The following is a 25,155-nucleotide window of genomic DNA, read 5'->3' as shown; positions in this document are numbered from 1 at the left end:
CCTTTCCCATTTCCTGGCTGCAGTTAGGGACTGGATGCAGATGAACCAACTGAAACTGAATTCAGACAAGGCAGAAGTAACAGTGGTGGGCAGACAATATGACCTAGAACACTTATTATTAATGGGATTTTGCCTCCCCTTATTACTCAGGTTCATAGCTGTGGCAGGGCACTGGTTGTGCCTGCCACTTTAAGGGCCAAGCCAAGCAGCCAGCAGGTGCTTGGTTGTGGCGGCCATTTTAGAGCTCTGGCCACCTATATAAAGAGAACAGTTCGCTGCTGGCAGGCCAGGCAGAAACATCGCCTGGCTGTAAGGCTGAGTGCAACACCCTGGAGGTAAGAGCAGGAGCTGTAGGGGATGGTTTGGAGGCTCCTGGTCCTGGGGATGACCTAAAACTGCACCCTGCCAGGAGTGGGTGGCCTGGTGGGGCTCCCAGTGGTGCGGGCGCCTCCAGGAAATGCCAGGCCAGTTACCACCCTGCTGAAAGGTGGGTCAGGGCACCTTAATAACCGCAGCTCCCACAATTGGGTGGGTTACCCTCTAGTAGGGTCCAGAAGGCGGACCCAGGAGAGAGAGTGGGGCTATAGACTCAGAAGCCTGACTTGAAATCTCTTGACTGGTCAATGCTGGGGCCAGGACCAAAAGGGTCAAAGGGCCAGGGGCCCCCTGTGAGGGATGCCCAGAGCTGAGGGCCTGGGGTTCTGACTGGCCTGGAGGTGAGGCCAGGGCCTGTGTAGCCAAATGTCCCGGGAGGACCACACCTGTAAGGGGGAACAGCTCAGGGAGCTAGGTAGCCCAGAATGAAGGTGGAGTAGGCTGCCTGAGTGGAGGGACCCAGTTGATTCAGAGGATTCTGGGGGCCCAGAGTGGGGCCAATGACATTAACAACTGTGGATGCCATCTGCGAAGCTTGGGCTGCGGTGTAGGGGAGGAACGGAGCTACGTATAGCACCCCCTGGGGCATCGGGGCCAAAAAGTGGGCAGCTTCCCTCCTAATTAACATCCTAATTAGATAACAACAAGGCGTGGCAAGCGAGAAGGTGGGCGGTTGGCCCAGAAACAGGTGGGTGGGCAATTGGTAGACTGGCCCTGAGAAGACCCCCTGTTACAATAGCCTTAGGGTGCTCTTGGATCCTCTGCTCCACTTGGTTCTTCAGGTGACAGCCATAGCTAGGGACACCTTTCACCAACTCTATCTGGTAAGATGGCTGTAACCCTTTCCTTCAGACTATGATCTGGCCACCATCATCCATGCCTTTGTAACTTTCAGGCCAAACTATTACAATTTACTGTATATAGAGCTGCCCTTGAAAACTATCTAGAAGCTGCAGGTGATGCAGAACCCTCTTTCTGATGGGGCAGCTTACCAGTGTCTACATTAGCTCCCTTGTTGGAGCAGGCAAACAAAGTAGGATGAGGTGTTCTCTAGGGAGTCTCTGTTTTATCTTGATATGCCAGTCCAATTTAAAGTTGTTTTGTTCTGTCACTCTCTTCACAGTTTCATAGTTTCATAGTTGGTAGGGTTGGAAGGGACCTAAGCAGGTCATCAAGTCCGACCCCCTGCCATGGGCAAGAAAGAACGCTGGGGTCAAATGAACCCAGCTAGGTGACTGTCTAGCCTCCTTTTGAAGATCCCCAGGGTAGGGGCGAGCACCACTTCCCTAGGAAGTTGGTTCCAACTCCTAGCCACCCTGACTGTGAAGTAATGCCTCCTGATGTCTAGCATGAACCTACTCTCAGTCAGCTTATGGCAGTTCTTCCTTGTAACTCCTGGTAGTGCTCAGGGGAGCAGGGACTCTCCCATTGCCTGCTGGTCCACCTTGGCAAGTTTGTAGGTGGCCACCAGATCCCCTCTCAGCCCTCTTTTGTGTAGGCTGAACAGGTTCAGGTCCTGTAGTCTCTCCTCACAGGGCCTACCCTGCTGCCCCCTGATCATGCGAGTTGCCCTCCTCTGGACCCTCTCTATGCTATCCACATCCCTTTTGAAGTGCGGTGCCCAGAACTGAATGCAGTACTCAAACTGCAGCCTGACCAATGTCTCATAGAGGGGGAGGATCACCTCCTTGGACCTGCTCATGATGTATCTATGGATGCATGACAAGGTGAGGTTAGCCTTCTTGACTGCATCCCCACATTAGCGACCCATGTTCATCTTGGAATCAATAGTGACTCCAAGATCCTTTTCTGCCTCTGTGCTGACAAGGGAGTTCCCCAGCCTGTAGGTATGCTGCTGGTTTTTCCTCCCCAGGTGCAATATCTTGCACTTGTCCATATTGAAACCCATCCTAGTCTCATCCGCCCACCTCTGTAACCTGTCCAGATCTAGTTGTAGCCTGTCCCTTTCTTCTAGCGTGCTCACTTCTCCCCACATCGTAGTGTAATCTGCAAACTTGAACAAGGTGCTTTTCACCCCCTCGTCCAAGTCACCGATGAAGATATTGAACAGTTAGGGCCCAAGAACTGAGCCCTGAGGAACCCCACTGCCCACGTCCCTCCAGGTCGAAAATGACCCATCCACCACCATTCTCTGGGTGCAACCCTCCAAGCCAATTTGCAACCTATCTGACGTGTAGGCATCAACACCACAGAAACCTAATTTTTTAATGAGGATGGAGTGAGAGACAGTGTCGAAGGCCTTCCTAAAGCCCAGAAAGACTACATCCATCCTGGTAAAATCTGTGGGCAAGGAAGGAGCCCCCCAGGGGGCACTTGCCTGCCTGTACACTAATGCCAGTAGCTTGGGGAATAAGCAGGAGGAGCTCATCCTCCTGCTCAGTGCAAACAATTACAATGTCATAGGGATAATGGAGACCTGGTGGGACTCCACCCATGACTGGACCACGGGTATAGATGGCTATACCCTGTACAGGAGGGATCGTGTAGATAAAAGGGGCGGGGGTGTAGCTCTCTATGTTAAGGAAAGCTACACGTCCCTGCAAGCCGATATTGGCGACCAGGGTGGAAGGCTGGAGACCCTCTGGGTTAAAATCCGTGGGGAACACGGCACAGGGGACACAATGGTGGGAGTCTATTACAGACCTCCCACCCAAAGTCCTGAGCTTGACCAGGAGTTTGCCCAGGAACTGGCTGAGGCAGCTTGCTCCAGGACCATGGTTGTCATGGGTGACTTCAATTACCCAGACATCTCGTGGGAGGATCGCTCAGCAAAATCTGAGCGGTCGCAGAGCTTCGTCTCGTGCGTGGATGACCTCTACCTGACTCAAGAAGTCTATGGGCCAACGAGAGGCAAAGCGCTGCTCGACCTGGTACTGGCTACTGGGGATGACCTAGTCAGTGACCTAGTGATCGATGGGAAGCTGGGTGACAGCGACCATGAGCTGATCACCTTCACCATCCGCCGAAAAGCTGGCAAGTCAGTCAGCAACACAGAAGTCCTTGACTTCAGGAAAGCCGACTTTGACAAGCTCAGGAGGCTTGTCAGTGAGGCCCTAAGGGACTGTGACCACAGGGAGAGGGGAGTTCAAGAAGAGTGGTTGCTCCTCAAGGGAGCGATCCTCAATGCACAAACTAAAGTCTATTCCATCTCGGAGGACAGGCAGCAAGAGGGCACAGCAGCCCCCCTGGCTCTCCAGGGACCTAGCAGACCTCCTGAGGCTAAAAAGAAAGGCCTACAAAGGATGGAGGATGGGAGTCACCTCCAAGGAGGATTATTCTGCACTGGTCCGGTCCTGTAGGGAGCTGACCAGGAAAGCCAAGGCTGCAACTGAACTCCAGCTAGCTTTGAGCATCAAGGACAATAAAAAGTCCTTTTTCAGATACGTGGGGAGCCGGAGGAAAAGCAGGGGCAACGTTGGACCCCTGCTGAACCAGATGGGGCAACTGACAACTGACACCCAGGAAAAAGCCAACCTATTAAATAGGTACTTTGCGTCAGTCTTTCATCAGCCCCATGGGACGCCCATGCCCGCTACAGGGCTGGGAAGTCCGGGTGAGGGTGATCCCCTGCCCTCCATTAATGCTGACTTCGTGAAGGAACATCTTGAGAAGCTGGATACCTTCAAGTCAGCCGGCCCTGACAATCTTCACCCCAGGGTACTCAAGGAGCTGGCGAGCATCATAGCCCAGCCTCTAGCGCAGATCTTTGAAAACTCTTGGCACTCTGGTATAGTGCCCGAAGACTGGAAGAAGGCCAATGTGGTGCCTATCTTCAAGAAAGGGAGGAAAGTGGATCCGGCTAACTATAGGCCCATCAGCCTGACTTCTATCCCAGGGAAGATCTTAGAAAAGTTTATTAAGGAGGCCATCCTTAATGGACTGGCCGACGCCAACATCTTAAGGGATAGCCAGCACAGGTTTGTTGCGGGTAGGTCTTGCTTGACCAATCTCATTTCCTTCTACGACCAGGTGACCTATCACCTGGACAAGGGAGATGAGATTGATGTCATATATCTTGACTTCAAAAAAGCCTTCGATCTGGTGTCCCATGATCGTCTCTTGGAGAAACTGGCCAATTGTCGCCTTGGGTCCTCCACAATCCACTGGCTGGAAAATTGGCTCCGGGGTCGGACCCAGAGGGTAGTAATTGATGGAAGTCACTCATCGTGGTGTCCTGTGACCAGTGGGGTCCCCCAGGGCTCTGTCCTTGGACCCATACTGTTCAACATCTTCATTAATGATGTGGACACTGGAGTCAGAAGCGGACTGGCCAAGTTCGCAGATGACACCAAACTTTGGGGCAAAGCATCCACACCAGAAGACAGGCAGGTGATCCAGGCTGAACTGGACAGGCTCAGCAAGCGGGCGGACGAGAATCTGATGGTGTTCAACGCTGATAAATGCAAGGTTCTCCACCTTGGGAAAAAAAACCCGCAGCATCCTTATAGGCTCGGTAGTGCTATGTTGGCTAGCACTATGGAAGAAAGAGACTTGGGGGTCATCATTGACCACAAGATGAACATGAGCCTGCAATACGATGCTGCGGCTAGTAAAGCGACCAAAACGCTGGCTTGCATCCATAGATGCTTCTCAAGCAAATCCCGGGACATCATTCTCCCCCTGTACTGGGCCTTAGTGAGGGCGCAGCTGGAGTACTGTGTCCAGTTTTGGGCTCCACAATTCAAAAAGGATGTGGAGAAGCTTGAGAGAGTCCAGAGAAGAGCCACGCTCATGATCAGAGGTCAGGGAAGCAGACCCTACTATGACAGGCTGAGAGCCCTGGGGCTCTTTAGCCTGGAAAAGCGCAGGTTCAGGGGTGATCTGATGGCCACCTACAAGTTTATCAGGGGTGACCACCAGTATCTGGGGGAACGTTTGTTCACCAGAGCGCCCCAAGGGATGACGAGGTCGAATGGTCACAAACTACTACAAGATCGTTTCAGGCTGGACATAAGGAAGAATTTCTTCACTGTCCGAGCCCCTAAGGTCTGGAACAGCCTGCCACCGGAGGTTGTTCAAGCGCCTTCATTGAACACCTTCAAGATGAAACTGGATGCTTATCTTGCTGGGATCCTATGACCCCAGCTGACTTCCTGCCCTTTGGGCAGGGGGCTGGACTCGATGATCTTTCGAGGTCCCTTCCAGCCCTAATGTCTATGAAATCTATGAAATCCACCCCAACACCTGTGTCCAGGGTTTTTGTGACCTGGTCATAGAAGGCAATCAGGTTGGTTTGACAGGACCTGCCTCTAATGAACCCATGTTGATTGCCCCTGAGCATACACTCCCCTGCTTGCCCCTCACAGATGTGCTCCTGGATAATTTTCTCAAAGAGCTTCCCCAGGACCAAGGTAAGACTAATGGGCCTATAGTTTCCTGGGTCCTCTTTCCTCCCTTTTTTGAAAATGGGGACCACATTGGCCCTTTTCCAGTCCTCTGGCACCTCGCCAGAGCACCATGAGTGCTCGTAAAGCTGTGTCGGGGTCCTGCAATAACCTCTGTCAGTTCCCTCAACACTCTGGGGTGGAGATCGTCAGGACGTGCTGATTTTAACAAATCTTGCTTTTGAATTATTCTTTTTTCTTATTGTAAGTCACCCTGAAACCATGTTAGGAAGGGTGGTATATAAACAGAATGTATAAAAATAAATAATAATTATTTTCACAGAAAACGAGTTTAAAGAAATAAAAAACCAACAGTTAGAGAGGTGTCTTTTTGGGTCTGAACCACCTTCCAATAAAATCAGTGCCAGAATTCTTATTGCATGAAAAGAATTTGGGCTTTTGCCCTCAATTTTTGAACTGTAGTTTGCACTACTCCTGTCTTTCAGAATTAGTCAGCCATTTCCTACTGGATGTCTGTGACATTTTAATTTTACAGTTTATGTATTGCATTGGTCTACATAAGATAAAGGCATCTTATTATCAGTATCATCATCATCCTCCCCTTTTTCCTTTTTTTTAAAAGCATTCATTTATGTCACAGTAGATTATAAGGCCATTGGAGAAGAGATAACAAATTGCTGTGTTATTGCACAGTGCCTACCGAAAGGAAGCATCGTTTCTGTTCAAAGCCCTCAAATAGTGCCACAAACTAATCAATTATATCCTTGCATTGAGTCTTATATCTGCTCATAAATGCATCAACTCTTTTTTTTTTCAGGCTATGCCAGTTATTTCAGAAAAGGAGAAGGCGGGTGAGTAAACATTAACTTGTTTTCTCTTCTTGTATTAGTTTCCTGGAATGCTGGCCTACTTATCCTAGTGGTAAAAGGCAAGCTTTAGCTAGGCTTTCTTTGGAATGTACAAGATTATAGACCTGACAAATCTCTGTGTAAATATCACTTTATTTCCTGAGTTGGATTTTTTTCTCTCTCTGCAAGAATCATATATCCTATGTGATACTAATACAGATGCTTGAAGATGTTCTCCAAAGCATCAAGTGAAACTCCATTCATCCATTGTATGCTGGGGGTCAATTCTCTACTTTTAAAAGGCTTTATGATTTATTTATCTGAAGTCTTGATTAACAAACAGGGGAGCATATAAGGCTGTTCATCTTAGCTAAGCAAGCAGGATTTCACCCAGTAACTGAGTAACTGAATTAGTACTGTCTGTACATTAAAATAACAGAGAATAGTGGTCTTCTGGGGTCTTTAATTGGAGTTTTGTGTTGTATTGTGTTACTTTGGAAAAAAACAATTGAGTGCCATTATCATAGTAAGAGATAAGTTTGGTATCAGTGTCTGGTAGTTAGGTTCTTTGAATGTCATAACTCTTCTGATTTGATTAGGTGGTATGTATTAGAAGACATGCTTGCATATTGTGCAATAATGTAATAAATACTAGAATGCATAGTACACCAAATGATTTCTAGCTATATAGTGAAAAGTAGAATTCATAAAGATTTGTTTCATACTTTTGTCCCTGATTCTTTCTTGACCAGTGTTAATTATAGCTTTAAAATGATTTTGCAGTGTTGGTGTGAATGCTTAGACACTAGGCATTTGATTTTTCTCTGATGTTTATTTATGATAGTTCTTTAGCACTCCTGATTGAGGCTGTTTCTTTTCTTGTGCTGGGTAAACAAGGGGGAACAGTAAAATATATGTGCGTGCCTGTGTGTGCATGTGTGTGTACACACATGCAAAATTCATGAAGCAGAATGTGCCCTCAAGCAAGCTGTGTCTCAGGTATTCACCGGCCAGTTTCTTTGATGAAGTTCACAGTAATTCCCAAAATTGTGTTCAGTATTTAATAAGCCCATAATTTTCCAAATAAATAAAAGGCCTTATTCTTTTTCTTCTTGCTTTCTAGAGAGGCCATATTAAGATTGTTTATATTATATTTCAGGGTAGAAATTGATACCTGGTAAGATGATACGTATTCCTTATTGTATTTTAGAGACTGCTAACTCATTTCAAATGATCTAATAAGAAACCACAATAATGACTTTTGTTCACTATCAGCACTTACTATGCAAGGCCTTCAGATCACTCTAAAAGCCATTAAGAAATCCTCTAAATATGGACACCCAGTACACATAAAGGGCAGGTATTGCGCCCAGAAATATGCCCGCCTTGTTCCCAGCCTGTGTACAAATAACTTGTTTACTGCTGCAATATATAAAGTTACATTTAAAAAATCAGGAATTCATGGTAGCATGGAATTATATAGAAAGATACGATGGTTGTGCTTTTGGGACAGAAGCAGACTGGGATAGATCCCATACTTGTAAATTGTGGTGATCTGACCATATCTAGGATGGATCTCTTTATGGTACCCAAATAGACTGGGGCTGTGCACTGGCTGCAGCATGTACAGATGGTCTGGGGTCCAATCCAGAATGGCCCTGGAGGCAGCATGCAGGGCTAATCCAGCAGGATGCCTCATGCAACCTGTGCCCCAGACCCCTGTGCTCCTATAGATGTGCAGGGAGCCTGCTTCAATGGAAATCCAGCACGTCAGAACAGGCTTGATTAATCAAGTCTACTTGAACACAGAAATTGACATGCTCCGGCAGCCTTCTGTGTCATGTGTATCTGTCCCCATGCTGAAAAAATGCCAGTGGGGCCCTTTGGAATAAAACGCATTCAATGAACTTTAATTCAAAGCACGCCACTGACATTTTTTCAGCATGGGGACATGTGGGGATGCTGTCACTCGTGACACACAGGCACTTTTAATTAGAACAGCTCACTCGTTAAAGCAGCCGGTGCTGTCTCCCAAAGCACATGTAAAAATACGCCCTGTGCTGTATGGGCATCAGTCCAGAGCACTACCTGTTGCTTGAGCTGCCAGGGGCTACAATTAGGCCTTTTAGCTTAGGCTTATGTTTCAAAATGCAGGTGTCCCAGATTCTTCAGTACCTGCTACTGATGCCCCACTAATGTGAGCTTCATTGCTTATAACTCATGAGAGACGGAGCACTGAAAGACATATGCCAATATTCCAGAAAAGATCAAGAGAAATGTTACGCCACTTGGCATAAAACTGCATACAGGTCTACACGTAAAGTGTTAAAGGAAAAAAAAAGGGCCTTTGAACTTCAGTTTTCAATTCAACTGACTAATAACACTTCTTTAGTCTATATTTCTACAAACAGACTCATATTAAAGCTATAATACATGAGCAAAAATACACTGTTATATCTTTGGGTCATGAACAGTGCATGCCCCCAGTGGCTGGGGGGGGCACAGCTGCACAGCTGCAGGAACCCGGCTGCAATAAGCTGAGAGCTCCCGCAGACGCTGCCAGCACTGTTGGGGGGAGGGGGAGGGGTGACCACCCACAGACGCCACTGGCAGTGTCACCAGTGGCCAGCAGCGATCGTGGGCCACCTGCAGATGCTGCTGGAGGTGTCGGTGACAGGGTGGTAAGTGGCAAATGCCTACAGGTGCCTCTGACAGTGTTGGCAGCACCTTTTTGCAGGGGGTGCACCGCCACACTCACGGGGTGTATGTGCACCCACGTGCACCCCCTACGCATCACCCCTGCTTTGGGTGATGTTAGGAAAAATCAGTCTATAGGGAGAAGGATAAACAAGTTCAAATAGAATAAATATTGACTTGAAATTTTCCCTAAAAGCTAAAGCAAAACTTATTTTCACATTTTGAAAAGTTAATAATAATACTTTATTACTGATCCCTTTTCCCAACATATTATTTGCTTTCGTCCTGGACTGGAAAGAGAAACATAGAAATAAAGAGTGAAGCTATTATTTCAGTGTTTCTGCTTTAGAAATACTGGAAATATTATTAAAAACCTGTTTTCACAGGACTTCCTATTCTGTAGATTCCAGAAATTCAGAAACTTTCAAGTTGTTTTGAATAAGCGGCTGAATGTTTGGGTTCTTAACTGAATCAAGCTGTCAAAGCTTTGGAAGTTAACACATCACTAATCATATTTAGGTGCAGTTAATGCTTAAAATTAAATATTTTGCCCATTTTATATTTTTTCCAACTTGGAGAACGGTTTACATCAAAGATAATATCCCAGCTAGAATACTTTAAATTAAACTATTTTTAGTTTCAGAGCTTAGTCAAGATATAATTTGAAAACATTATTCCTTTTGTTAACTAATAATTCAGGCATGACAAAAATTATTGTGTTTATAGTGAAAAGTGCAGTAAGATCTTAAAATGCCAAATCTCTGTGGTAGAATGCTATAAGTGGATAATCATCTTTTCTGCTGGCCAGAATATTACATGGACCTAATCATATAGGGTCATGATTCAGTTTGTCTAAAGACTACGCACATAAGTAAAGACTTAGATGATGAGAGCCTTAACAGAGGTTTTATTTTGATTGATTCTATAGACCATGCTGACATTTCCATCTGTGGGAAAAGGTTTAAAATTAATTATCTTGAGGCCTATAGATAGACCTAACATAGTCAAGAAAAGATACATAAAACATACACCTCTTTTCCAAATGCCAGCTGATGAAAATTAAAATGCATATTTTATGCAAGGAATTACAGGGATAGAAGTTTCTCCCACTTTTGGTGGGCAAAAGTGAAAGTAAAGTCTGCACATGATCCACAGGGAGCAGACCAGTGAGCAGACTTGGCTCCCCAGCTGCTGCTACTCAGTTACTTACTATAATGAAAGATCTTTTTTTTCTTCTTTCTTCCTTTCAAAAACAAGGTGCATGTCTTATTCTGGGGTGCACTGTTAGTGAGAAAATACAGTATTCCTTCCACATTCTTCTCATATTTTGGTGCCAGTATGTGACAAGGCTAAGCACAGACATCAAAGAATAATAGGAAAATGGAACAAGCTGCCTAGGGAAGTTGTGAAATGATCTTAAACAGAAACTAGATAGGCACATCTCTAAAACAGTTTAGGGATGGCAAATCCTGCATCTTTGCAGGAGCTTGGACTAGAGGATCCTGGATTTAGGCAGAATCTGTGTGCATAAGTCCAAATATTTGATTAACCAAAGTTTTGCTTAATCCTCTAGGCACCTGCAAGTTCATAGGTGCATAATTTTTTTTTCCAGGAAAGTTCTCTGACTGCCTGAGGTTCTGTTTCTAGGTGTACCCAGAATGGCATTTCTCTCATGCCTAAGGCCTATTGGGATCCAAGAATTAGGTGTCCCTTGTCTTAGTTCCCTAGATGAGCCTAATCTGCTATGTATATGCAGACAACACCTAACGCATATTAACACTCTGGAGTTCGACATAAAACACAGCTTTATTGCATGGGACATTAGGGGTGCCTCTACACAAGCATGATTACAGCATGCTCCAGCAGCCTCCTGCATCTCATTGATCAATGTTCCCCTATTTCAAAATGGTGGTGGGGGCACTTGAATTAAAGCTCATCGAACAAGCTTTAGTTCAAGTGCCCCTGCTCCCAGTTTGAAATGCAGGGACACTGCTACATGAGACCCTGCAGCACTTTAATTAGAGCGGCTCTTGGAGCCACTCTAATTAAAGTTCCACCCCCCTACCCGACCTCTGGCGCATATATAAAACTGCCATTGGTGCTTAATTTAGGAGTATAGATTCTGTATCTGGAGGCAGTGTCTAAAAGTTAGGATTAGTACCTAAATTCCCTTGTGGGTCCCCATTTTTCCCTGTCACACATACTAAGGAACAAAGAGAACCTTGGGTCTGGCTGTGCAGCATGCCAAGTCCTGGAGCAGAGCCAGCAAGAGGGAAACAGTGGGCGCGTCTACACAAGACAATAAAAATGCAGTAGACTAATTCTACTGCACATTAGCATGTCACAGCAAAAGCTGTGCTAATACACTAATGCATACTAGAATTGGTATACTGCGCATTAACATCACCTAAAAGACATGTGTCAGCGCTATTGTACAGTATTGTACAGTCTATTATGGCACATTTAGTACCTGTTGTTACAGGTGCCAAACTTAATGTGCCATAATTGTGGCGCATTAATGCATGTGTAGGCATGCCCAGTAACCTGCTTCTGAAAGGAACAGCTTGCATTACTCATTAAATGTGCAAAGTTCCTCTTAAAATGAGGTGGCTTTGTGCTATCCCATAAATAGGGCAGAAGAAAGGGCTTAATGTAGTCCCAAATAGATGTTTGTCTCCAAGCTTACCTGCTGAAATTTCAAATATTCACCAGCTCATCAATTTTTAATGTACTTTAGTGTCTTCCTTGTAGTATTTAAACTGAAGGAGCATTCAGAAAGGTGTTTTCTTATTAAGAGAGAGGCTCTCTCAGTCCTCTGGGCAGGGTCAAGATCAATCACCACATTGGTGATCAGGAAGGAATTTTACCCCTTGGTCAAATTGGTATTAACTGTAGAGGGGTATGCCCTTCTCTGTAGTAGGGAGTATGGTCCTCTGCCCTTTCTTGCAGTGGTTGGATATTGCCAGTGCCTTCATCCCTCTACTTAACTGTAAAGGGTGCTTATGATGTTTGGGGCATTATGCCTAGTAGTTGTGCAAGGGTTTATTCCTGAAATTTCATGACAGGGATGATCCTACCCAGAGGACAAGACGACCTCCTGATGTCTCTACTTTTCTATGATTTTGTGGCTGGCATTTGGAACAATACCATATATTGGTGAGCAAGAAGTTTTTGAAAACCCTGGTATTAATTAGCTTATTTTGAAATTCTGGCCAACATAAAGTGTTTGATTGTTCCTCAAGCAGAGTTTTATTAATGAAACAATGTTTCTATAGGAAACACAGGGGAAAAATGTTCCTGTACCTGTTTTAAACTTCTTGTTAATACACAGCAATTAAACACAGGCTGTCTTTCAGTGTTAATTTTCCAGGTTGCATTTGATTCGTGAGTAGGCAAAATACAGAGATGATAAAAGGGACCTTAATTGCAGGAGGTTTCAGCACTGAGTCTCTCTTTGGCAATGTCAAGTGGTAGGAGATCCGTACCACTCTGCCCCAGGGTGAGATGAGCTAAAGAATATGAAGTGATTGAGTGATGACAAGATGGGTCAAGCTTGTATGTGAGAGCTCACAGCAGGCAAAATTTTAAAATTCAGTAGCAACAGGTTCTTTTGTCAGTAAGCAAGTTGTATAAGAAGCCAACTACCTGGTACACTAGCAGGAAGTCTTTTAATTCTGTCCTAATTGGAGCTGTAATTGAAAAAACAAAAAAGACTCCACTGGCTTTTATAGACCTGTCCTGGATTCAGGAAATCTTGTTATGAAACTAGGCTGGTCCTGAGCCAGAGGTCTAAACTCTTTGTCCCCAGAAAACAGGCTTCAGTTTTAACACTGATGGCTTCTTAAATGCACAGTACCTAATTTTTTGTATAATATCTGCTGGCTGGCCTGTTTTTTTTAGAGATGTAATTTCAGGTGTGTCCTCATATGGTCTCAGTGGCTCAGACCTCTGCATGAAACACTGGGTTAGCTGACTCATTTGCCTTGTTTTGCAGGTTTCAGTAAGTCAAAAGAAATGTGAATTAATATCCTACTATCCAAACACCCTCTCAGTCACAGGAAACATTTCATGTCGAATATTTTGCAGGTTATGTTATATGTCCTCTAGCTGGCAATACAGAATACACAGAACGGGTTGAAATAGTCCGTCCTCTTTTTCATGATAGTCAGTCATTTCATATTTGTTTTAAAATTCACTGTCCTACATTATTAACTGCTCTTGTGGCAACAAACAGTTCAAATAATCTTTATTGTACCACTGATATCAAAATAGTCCATCCCCCCTACTCACAGCATTATTTTAAAATAATACAAAGTAGTATTTAAGTTACTATTTAAAAAGACAAAAAAAGGGTCAGGTGAGCCGTCCCTCCTGCCTGTCATTCAAAAGAACAGCCATAAAAATGCTGCCTTAATTTGCATGGCTGTCTGCCAAATGCGAATAGCCATATTTTGCATTTCACCATTTCACTGACATTTATGTGTTCTCATTACTATAAAAACATTTTGTGATGCCGATAGTGGCTGAAGGCTGACATTTCATGCCAAGGTTCCTGGCATACTTTAAGTATTTTTTAAAAGGAAGTGAAATAGTTGATGTCATTATTTTTGGAAGCTTTTTGTAATGGATTTGGCTTTCATAGTGCTTTAGTAACTGTTTGTTGCCATTAGAGTCCCTATGAGTAATTATCGTGCTTTATAAATGTCATGCCATATTCATTCTATAAATTCAAAGAGAGACAGATGAATGCACACAGGGTATATGGTGCACTATGCTGAAGCTGCTGAATGATTGACTGAAGCACTAGCACTTTCCATAGAAATGTAATGGGAGCTGAAGGTACCAGCTCAAACCATGTGTTAATCAAATGACCAGAATATGATGTGTTAAAAATTAATCTAAAGAGGAAGAAAATATCAAGCTTCTGGTGGCTGGCTGCTACATATCATTCCTTAATTAATAGACCATTTTGATTTCAGCCTGTCAGTTCAAGAAAAACCCAAAGCATTGATTGTAAAATTCAGATTTGAACTAAAAATTCCTCAAACTGTAGAAAGTTTACATTTTATTGTTAAAGTTTGGCTTTAATATTGAGAGAGGCTTGAAACTTTAATTAAACCCAAATGTCCTTGTGCCTGTCCAATATAGAGAGGAAGTGACTATGGAACTGGTCTTACTCAACTTACTTTAAGTAAAACTATAGTGTATTTTGCTTCCTGAGCCTCTGAATGGACTGGATTCATTGAAGCAGTCACTTCCTCGTGATACTTTAAAGTTGCATAAATCCCACCCAGTTGGATCCTGGACTTCTGCAATGTTCAGGCAATTCTGCTGTTCCATGTTATAGCTCTACAGAAAAGAAGCAGCACCAATCACAATTCCAGAAAGGTTTCAGGTTTGAAAACTGTTGTTCTCTAGGACAAATAACAGTGAAGCACATTCAGAAGTTGAGGTATAAATATGTATCTTAAACATTGAGGAGTGACAAAAAAGTGCAAATTGGAACAGAGTGAAGATTACATTAGTTCATATCTTCTGTCTCCTTGAATTGCTAGTTACATCAGCTAACTGAAGAAACCTGCACCACCCTCTTTTTGCCAATTACTGATTTAAATATGGATCACTATAACTTAGTTTAAATAAAGATCTTTGTTCTGTAATGTCTTAAAACATAGTATTATCATCACTAAAATGGGAAGGAGAAGCAGGAAAAGTAATGTCATCCACAAGCTTTGACACAAACTCTGTGGAAGTTTCTTGCAGTGGTTGGATATTGCCAGTACCAGAAATGGTAAAAGATAGAGAAAAGGTTTACCATATCTCCTTGCATACCACATTCATCTTTCCCCAGAAAATCAACCTTCCAAATTTGGAGTGCATGTCTTCACTGGGAAAACTGATTTTTCTTCACTAGAATAGAAACAGAGCAGCATGGAGACACTGTGATTTGGTGGCTGGCAAGATGACTGCTGTTTCTCTCTTGCCCCAGGAGCCAGAAGAAGTGGAGTCCTGTGTTAATTCTCTCACAACTACTAAGTAATTTGCAGTAGCTATTGAGCACCGTACCTTGTCCCTGCAGCAACAACTGAGTTGACTTAGGACAAGTAAACTTCTGCATGCAGACTTGTAATTTGAAGTCTTGTTTCCAGGAGGACTTACTCTATGTCACATAGTCAGCCATGACTCTGGAAAAAAATATTTTTCCACTCCATCTTCCAGAAAACAAAGTATATATCTGATTTGGGGGTGGTATGAGAAAAAATACGGTTGTTAAAGTAGATCTTACTTTGTGAACAAACAATAAGCTATTGCACGTCCGTTTTTACTAGTCAATGTCACACTTGTTAATGGTTCCAAGTTCTGTAACTGTAACAATCTTCTGTTTTCTTTGTAAAGATTACATCAATCATAGGAGTAATCTTAACTATAAATTAATAAATAATTTAAATGTGGGGATTCCTATTGTGTAACAGTTGTTTCCCTTGCAGTGCAAAGGTCTACTTTTACAAGTGCAATATATGATTGGCTAATTATAGACAAGATGAGTTCACTTGATAGGTATAAAGATGTATACAGTTGTATCTGAGAAAATCACAGCTACTGGCCAGTGGGCTAAATCTTTCAACCATCCTTTCACTGGCAAATGTAATGTGTGTTGTTAATATTATACATACTTTCCTTATTATGACAAAGTAGTTAAGAGATCTGTCTGATATGACAAAATATGCATTCACATTGACATGAATATTTTAAACATGCTTAAAGTTAAGAGTGTACATTTGATTACTCACAGACATACAGTAAACAGTTGTCTCATAACAAACCTAATCACCTATCAATTAAGTAATATCATGTTCAAAATCTCAGAATAAAAGTCCCTGTGGTCACAAGAAAAAAAGGAGAAAGCCACAGGATCATATTCATTTTCAGCAAACTGGCATTAATTTTGAAATATAAATATTTTTAACAATTTAATGATATTAAGCAATATTTACAAGCAATTTAATAAACAGGTTATTCTCCATTCACTGGTCTGTACAATCTTTATTCGTAATATTTTGAGTTTCAATGGATAATAGTGCTTACTGTATTTACTTGTGCAGTTATGATCAGATTTTGCCACGTAGATTGAGACCCCATTGTTGTGCTCAGGGGTGGGTAGGATTCATTAGAGTGGTTCCCAGAGAGCTACTATAATTAAAATGCCTCATCATCATGTGTATTAAGCCCCCACGGATTGAAAAATGGTCACAGGATGCTTTATCTAAGCCTCATTTGATGAGCCAGCATGTGTATAGGCAGCCTTTGTAACCACTAGTAAGAGACAGTCGCTGCTCAAGAAGCATTTACAGCCTAAATTGGCAAGACAGATAAACACTAAGGGAACGAAAATAGTATGATTGATACTGGTTTCCATGTGTGTCAGTTTTAGGCAGAGGGAGATTAAGTGACTTCCCCAAGAAGGCTGAACTGTTTTATTCTCCAGATCACACTTAAACATAATGTTAGACTCGACTTTTTAATGACATTTTCTGTTCCTTTCTTGTTTTGTGATAAGCTGTGATGCAGAAACACCTATCTGACAGGTTGCTTGTTATTTCTGGGTAAAACCAGGAAGCATAGAGTCAGAAGAAACATACTTCACACCTGAACTTATTCAGAGTGTTTAAGGGAAAGATTTCAAATGTTTTTTCTTTCTCATCCAGATCATCCAAGTGTCCAATCAATGTGTGTGAATTTTGTATCAAAATATAATATCAAGTTTATAGGCTTGATTCAAGTTTGTCAAAATTGATTTAAGCCATAATCAATGATCTTGAATGTGTCAATATTTAGATACACCATGTGGATAATATAGACATTACATTAGGTTAAATTGATCTAAAGGTCCAAGCATGCAGGCGTTGTGAGGGTTTAAATCATCCCAAAAATGGTGTGCCTAATCTAAATTCATCCAAGGAGGTGCACTAACTTAGATCAAGTTAACCTGATCTAAGGGCTAACCTGATCCTATGAATACCTGCATGAGCTTCCAGTGCAGCCCTGGAGCTGGAAAAGCCCAGACACTTGCCCCAACCATGCATCTGTGCTATTCCCAACCCCTGGATCTGGGCTGTTTTTAGCCCCGTTCTTCATCCCTCCTCCCCCTGCACTTGCCAAGCAGGATCCAGACCACCAGACCATTCTATCTGGCCCACAAGACCCCTAAAAAATTTAGAAAATTAAAATTTATTTGCTGGCTGCCTGTCAAAGATGACAGGAGACCGGGGCAGTAGGACCCAGGGGAAGCCAGGAGGACTCAGCAGCCCAGAAGCAAGGCCTGCCTGGCCCCAGCCCCCTCCCACCCCTGTCCCCGCCACCCAGAAGCCCCATGCTTAGCAGAGCCTTCTGGCCTGGGTCCCTGGGGCTGTTCCAGCCTCCCTTCACGAGAGAGGGAAATTCAGATAAGAAGATGAGGTAGGAGGGAGGCAGGGGAAGGCTGTAGACAATCACCCCAGTTCTCCAGGCTGGCCAAACCAGATCCTGCTGAGTCCCATGGTCCAGCCATGCAGCCAGGAGCCACATGGTGCTAGAGCAGTCAGCAGGAAAGCAAGGATATGGCAGCTACAGGCAGGGGGAGTTGGAGTAAGTGGGCATGCAGGAGCGCAGCAACAGCAGGGCAAGGCCCAGAGTGGGGCGTCAAGAGCACAGGGTGGGTATGGCACCAGCTGTGTTGAAGTGGAGGCAGAGGTCCCGTGTTTCTGCCGCCCTTCTCTGGGCTCTGCTGGCACTGGCCCTGTGCTCCTGCCCAGCTGTTACTGCACTTCCACACGCTCACTCACTCCCACACCCCCCTGCCTGTAGTTGCCATTAACCTACTTTCCTGCTGGCTGCTGGCCACTCCAGCACCACCTGGCTCCTGGCTGCATGGCTGGACTGTGGGAGCATGGGGCCAGGAGCAGAAGGGTGTGTATGTGTGTGTGTTCATACAGCGAGTCCCACATGCACACCCCACCATACACATGCACCCACACATCCCCCTCTCACTGCCATATACACAGACCCCCATACATCCTCACACACTGCAGCCACTCTCCCCACACACACACATCCCTTCACAAATCCCATACCCACCCACACCCCACATATCCACACACACAGCCACATGCTCCCTCACCCCACACCCATACCTATCCCCTCACAACCCCCCACACACCCTCTACCATGCCCCACATACCCACACCCACAGCCCCCCACAAACCTATACCCACCCCCATGCCCTCCCACAGTATACAAGTGTAAGATTTTATTTTAAGCTATTGTGCAATCACCTCTACGTACGCTACACAAACGAATGTAAATCACGACAAAAATATTTTTTTAAATCAAATTAATGAATGCTGTAGATGTTTGCTTTTTAAAATTTGGTATTTTTCTGGTTCTGAAGTGGCAAAACCCCTTGCTGAAAGGAGTACTTGAGGAGGTAAGGGGAGGGACTTCTGGTGGCAAAGGTCAGGGGTTAGGAGTGAGACTTCTGGTCAAAAGATGGTGACCAGGGTGCGGGGCCCCTGTCAAGAGGTGAGCTACTCATGTGGCCCTCAACAGCTTGCCAAAACTCTGTAAGTGGTCCTCTGCCCAAAATAATTGCCCGCCTCTGCACTAACTACTCCAATCCAGCCAGCTCCTCTGAGTTACTTACACGGGGTTCCCTACACAGCTCCCAGGAGCAGCGAATGGCTTCATGTGCCGCTTGTAGTCTTTATTCACATGGCTTCAAGTTAGCTGCATAACTGTAGATTGGGTGCAGTGAATGATTGTATGCATCGTAGGAGACATCTTAAAGGGACCTGATTTTTAAAACGCGCCCTCTTACACTCAGATCCCTTTCAAATGTCTCACGTTAAGTAACCATAATCAGTAGCCACTTTTGAAAATCTTGGCCTTAGGCACTTTTGGGTCAATTTTAAAGGTCTCTCTAGACACTTAAAGATGCAAATGAGTGCTAAGGTGGATTTTCAGAAGTGCCTAGCTATGCACTCTCTGTATCTGTACAACAAATACCTTTACAGCATAAAACATCTATACCATTAAATACCTAAATCCCTTTAAAAATCTAGTTCGCAATAGCTTATATCTTTTAGAAAGTTAATGGGACTTAGATTCTTAAATTACTTTTTAAATCTGGGACTTAGGCTCCAGAGTTATGGTACCAATAACAGTACTCCAGAATTTTTTGTAACACCTTAAGTTGACAATCTCAGAGCATGTTACAAAAGTATACAGGTATACAATTCCCCTTTTGCAGGGTTGGAAAATGTGCCACAGAAAAACGAAGTCATTTATCTATAATTTTATATATGCACACACAATTATGCACAAATTACTTAGTTTTTCTGAATCAAAGGCAGAAGGATTAAAACCCAGAATTTCTGATTTCAAGTCCCTTTCTCCAAGAAGCTAGCATATGATTTTTCTATGTATGTTATTGGTGTGTGTACTATATGTTTTCAAATCTCTGTGTTAACAGATTAAAAACCACCTATCCTTACACCCTATAGAAAGAGAACACATTTCTTTGAAGTTGAAAAGGAAATCATAATTATATATACATTCCTCTGGGACTTGCTCAAAAACTCAGTAGTACGTACAAAGAATCCTCTTCAAGTTATGCATACCTGGAGGCAGGTGATGTAGCCGTTCATATTTGTGCTTCATCAGAGGTTCATGTTTCCCTTGTTGATAATGTTGACTAATGCTTTAAATGATGAAAAGGCTAAAAAGTGATGCTTCTTGGTATTGGCAACTGTAGAGGAGGCCTGAAAGCAGCCAAAGCATCAATTTTTATATCTTCTCCTAAACTCGAAAGACTATAGAGAAATAAATGCGCTCCAGCAGACTCTGGAGTCACATGTATCAGTGTCTCCATGCTGAAAAATAGCCACAGGGCTCTTTCGAACATGTGATCTATCTCTCTGGAGGAGTGTCCTTGTTGGGTGAAAGTCTTTTTAAGATTGGTGAGGTGGCAATCCCGGGTGTTCTCTTCAGTGCAAATTCGGTGGTATTTGAGGGCTTGGCTGTATATCACAGCTTTTTTGTTGTGTTTAGGGTGATTGCTGGTTCTGTGCAGATATGTATGTTGGTCTGTGGGTTTCTTGTATAATGTGGTCTGTATTTTATCATTCTGGATACTGATTATCGTGTCTAAAAAGGAGATGTTGGTGCTGGAGTATTCTAGAGAAAGTCAGATGGAGGGATGGTGATTGTTGAATTTCTGATGGAACTCAATCAAAGATTGTAGGTTTTCAGACCAAATGGTGAAGGTGTCATCGATATATCTTAAGTATAGCAAGGGTTTGATGGTGTAGTTCTTGAGGAAATCTTCTTCCAGGTGGCTTATAAAAAGGTTGGCATACTGTGGGGGCATTTTGGTGCCCATAGCTGTTCCCACCTTTTCTGCCTATGTCCTTAGATCAACATGGCTACAACCTACACCTGTAAGGAGTGACCTAGAAAACACTACCCAAGACAAAGCAAACAGAATGTTATGTGACGAATGCCCATCTACAATGATAAGGAGGAGACAGTCTGAGATAAAGGGGGCTTGAAAACAAAAAGGAAAAAACAGGGAACTGGGTTAAAAGGGCTCATTAAAATACTAAAAATCACGCCCCTAGGTGGGGAAAAAGTATGCTAATGAAACATACATGTATGTAAATGAGATACATAGCTAAAACACAGGTATAGAGACATGCTCAGTAAAGAACTTCTTGCGTCACTCCTTACAACCAATCAGCAAACAAATACGCTGGTGAGAACTTGAAAACTCCTGTATAAAAGATGCTTAGTGGTAGTGATCTGGTGCGCTTGTTATGTGAAATTATTCCGCTCGCACCTTTTATTGCTAGCAATAAACCTTCTTTATACTTTCACCCCTGGTATCTTTATTGGCCTTTGCATACCGGGCACGATCCCAGACTTGAGCTGTGGCTCAACACACCCGTTGGCCTATCCATTAAATTCCTATTTAAAAAATAAATAAATAAATAAATAAAAGGGTTTTTATAGTTTAGTAATTTACAATACAAAAGTAAATGGCAAACTGAGATATATTTATTTTTCAAAAAAATAGTACAGAAATTCCCCATAGCAATATGTGGAAAATGGCAATGAGAGTTGCTGACTACACAGTACCTCCCAACAGTTGGAACAGAAACTGATTGGAAATCACATTAGAAAAAACCAAAACACTTTAATTTACTAAACATTTTCCACATGAGCTGTAAGTTGATACATTCATGTTCTTATGTGATACGTATATAACCCTGCCCTCATTGAAGTCAATGCATCTTTTACCATTGATGATGCAGTCAATTTATATGTATGTATACATTTATATGTATATGTATGTACTACTTCCAAATATTTTCCAAAATGTAAAATAAATTCTATAACATTTTCCATTTGATACAAGAGTTTTCAATTATTTAATAATTTTGACTTTATCAGTTAAAACATATTTTATGGGAAAGATGCATTGACTCTTGTCCTCTGGTACGTGTTCTGAGAGCAACAAATTTATTATGTAAGTACAATATAAATCCTTCCCACTTGTCAAAAGCATATTAACTGTGGCTTTGTACAGACTTTCAAGGAGATTAGGAAGAGGTTAGATAGGGTTAAAAATGGCCACCCAATGTAACTTAGTTCACCCTTGTAGATCTTGAACTAGGTAGGTAGATTTAAGTGTGAGCTGTACAGAAGTTCAGGACAGTTAGATAGGTCAAAATAGCCAACCCAATCTAGATTAATTCTACTCAATTTAGATTGGGTTGCCCATATTTAGACTGATCTAACTGTCCTGAAACTTCTGTACAGATCCCAGTGCAACCCCAGAGCTGGGAGAGCCCCACTGCCAGTCCCAGCCCTTGGGCTGCACTTTTCCTACCCACTGCCTGGCACTGAGTTATTTTTAGCTCCAGAACCACCCCCCAACTCCAGAAATCCCCCCTTCTCCCCCAGCCGGCTAAACCCCCCAGCAAGCAGCTCCCAGTGCCAGTTTCACTGGTGTTTACCAGTGCCAGGAGCCAAGCAAGTAAGTTGGGGTTGTGGGGAGGGCAGGCAGGATGTGGGGTAGCTAAAAATAGCCCCTAGTCCCAGGGAGAAGGGGGTCAGAGTCTCCCATACCCTCCACAGACCCTACTGGCCCCCAAATCCATCCCACAGATACCGCCTATCTCCCTGATCCCTCCCACAGACCGTGCTTGCTCCCCCAATTTCCCAATGCCCCCTGCATATCCCACCTCCCTGATTCCCCTGTGGACCTCGCCATTCCCCACAAAGCCTACTTGCTCCCCTCAACCCCCATTGCTACTCCCTCCCATCCTAGTTACCTTAGATCAGGTGCCCATCTTTAACTTGGTCTAACCTCCCCCTAATTTCCTCAAATGTCTGTACATAACCCATCTAAAGCAGCACCAAATAGCTAACATTAAGTCCATTATATATCCCACCTATGTAGAAGAAGTAATTTACAAAAAAAGTTAGAAAATGTTCTGTGTTTTACTGAAGTAGGAAAAGGAACTCCAAATCTATAAACATATCTTTAAACTACACCATGTACAGTTCAAGTGCAGTAATCAGCAGGATAAAGAATAAAGAAAAATAAGAAAGAATAACCATTAAGTCATAAAAGCAGAGAGAGAAATATGAATTGCGTACAATCGGGCCTCGATTTACATGGTATTTTTTTGCACAGTTTCAGTTATGTACAGTCAATTAATTGTGACCCTTTATTTTTGTACACTGTATGGATTCACATTTACATGGTGCAGCGTGGTTGCCAAGATGCACATATGCATCTAGAATCAGCTGGTTGCTTCCCACCCCCGCACCCCCCATGCTGCTCTTAGTGTAGCTGGTAAGTGTGTTGTGTTGTGTTGTGTTGTGTTGTGGTGGAAGGGGAAGGGGAAGGGGAAGGGGGAGGGAAGGGGCATGGGGGGCAAATCAATGCCCTCCATGGTGAGGGAGGGAATGGGACCGGGGCTGGGCCAGGCACTGCCCAGATGGGGTGGGGCAGGATGGGTGTGCAGGAGGCAGCTCCCACTGATGCACGCACTCCGGGAGGGCATGGGGGGGCAACAGGGGGGCTACACTGAAATTTGGGGTGGCTACAGCCCCCCCATCACCCACTCCCAGTGCTGCCACCACCTGCCCTGACCCCAGCCCCTACCAAGATAAGCCCAGCGCAGTCCTGGCTTCAGCCCACAGCTGCAGCCTTCCTGCCCTACCCCGTGCAGATCTGGGGGAACACACACCGCTGTGCCCTCCCGGGGTGCATGCAGCAGCAGGGGCTGCTCCCCCCCACACTCCCCATACAAGCTGTGGCTCTGTCCTGCTCCCACCCTGCCCCACGTGGTCAGAGTCTGCCCCTGCCCCACTCTTCCCTCACCAAGGGGGGCATTGATCTGCCCCCCACATTCCTTCCTTCCCTCCTCCCCTTCCACCACACCAGCCTTACCAGCTATATGCAGCTCTCCAAGCTGCCAGGCTCTGCTCTTTGCAGCCTGCGTGCTGCGCTGTGGCTGCACGCACACATGGGCATGTATCAGCCAAATTATCAGACACATCTGGAACCTAAACCCTTATTTCCCATAGACCCTTGGTATCTTTTTACATGATTTCTATTTGCATGGTGTCTTTTCAAGAGTGTAACCACCGTGTAAATCGAGGCCTGACTGTACTTAGTTTTCAGTAACACCAGCAGAGTTATTTTTCAATCAGATTAATACAAAACTTTAGCATTATCTTATTTCTTAATGAGGAAGTAAAAATGGATACTGGCACAAATTTCCATCCTGAGACCTTATAACATGTATTAAGTTTTGTAATGCATTCCAAAGGGATTTCCAATAAGGCAGTGAGTGTATGCCATATAAGAGAAACCACAAAGAATGAGAAACATAGCTTTTTTCATAAAAGGGGCCTAAATTAAAAAAAAAAAAATTAGCAAAGTAAATTACATGTAGTTATATTAAAAGACTGAAAGATAAGAAATAAGGCATGCTTATATTTTTTTCCAGGTTAAATGTTATAACTTAAGTAAGCCATGCTAACTCTACTGATCCATAGAAAGAATTTCCACATCTGGAAAATCTTTGCTACATCTGTGTTGGATTTTTTTTTTGCTTTTGCTGCTTTCTTCACCAGTTCCCATGACTCCAACTTACCTCTGTCTTATTTTCTTAACAGAAAAGCATTTTGTTGTTTAAGTGGTTCCAGTTCAGCTAAAAATAGAGTGATCATTTCATTTCCTTGGATCTGTTACCCAAGCTTTTTTGTCTACATTTTCATTAAATACTTGAAAATCAGACAGAATAAATGAGACAAAATGTTTCTTTAAAATATTAGAAGCATTTTAAGCAATAATTGTGGTCTATTTTGCTTGTTTTTAATGGCTCTTAGCATCTGATCTATTTTTTTTTCCCTAGCTTAAATCAAGAAAAATGAATTCTGGGGTATGAACAAACAACTACTGTAAACTAAAGTCAATGGAAGATGTTAAAGTAAATGTCAAAGTTTGTAGGTATCAGCAGACATGTTGGAATTGTAGAATTTCAAGTGTGTTCAGCCAAGCTTCAAACTGGCTTGGACCTTAACAAGGCCCTAGATCAGCAGTTCTGAACCACTTTCAGTAGACGTACCCTTGGTCTTAGAGTGTGACTTCACGTACCCCCTTTCAATTGTCAAGACATTTTTTTAGGCCCTTCGACCTGTGTTAGACAATGTATGAAATATATTTCATGTACCCCCTGGGGATAAATGTACCCCCAGTTCAGAACTGCTGCCCTAGATGAAGAAAAGCCTGAAGCAATGAAAAGTAACCCTAGCTT

At 43.5% G+C, this 25,155-nt stretch overlaps 1 protein-coding gene across 3 annotated transcripts in view; it reads left to right on the top strand.

Annotated features, from left to right (window-relative positions):
• DLC1 (DLC1 Rho GTPase activating protein) overlaps window positions 1-25,155 on the top strand; it is a 426,468-nt gene that overhangs the window by 204,068 nt on the left and 197,245 nt on the right. For all 3 annotated transcript variants that reach the window (XM_019481280.2, XM_019481279.2, XM_059721774.1), the window contains one exon: window positions 6,559-6,592. In XM_019481280.2, coding sequence (XP_019336825.1) covers window positions 6,559-6,592 — 34 coding nt within the window. The remainder of the gene's footprint in view (window positions 1-6,558; window positions 6,593-25,155) is intronic.

The sequence above is a fragment of the Alligator mississippiensis genome, chromosome 2 (assembly GCF_030867095.1).
Source record: "Alligator mississippiensis isolate rAllMis1 chromosome 2, rAllMis1, whole genome shotgun sequence".
In the NCBI taxonomy this organism is placed as follows: domain Eukaryota; kingdom Metazoa; phylum Chordata; order Crocodylia; family Alligatoridae; genus Alligator; species Alligator mississippiensis.
This window is presented reverse-complemented; position numbering and strand designations above follow the sequence as displayed.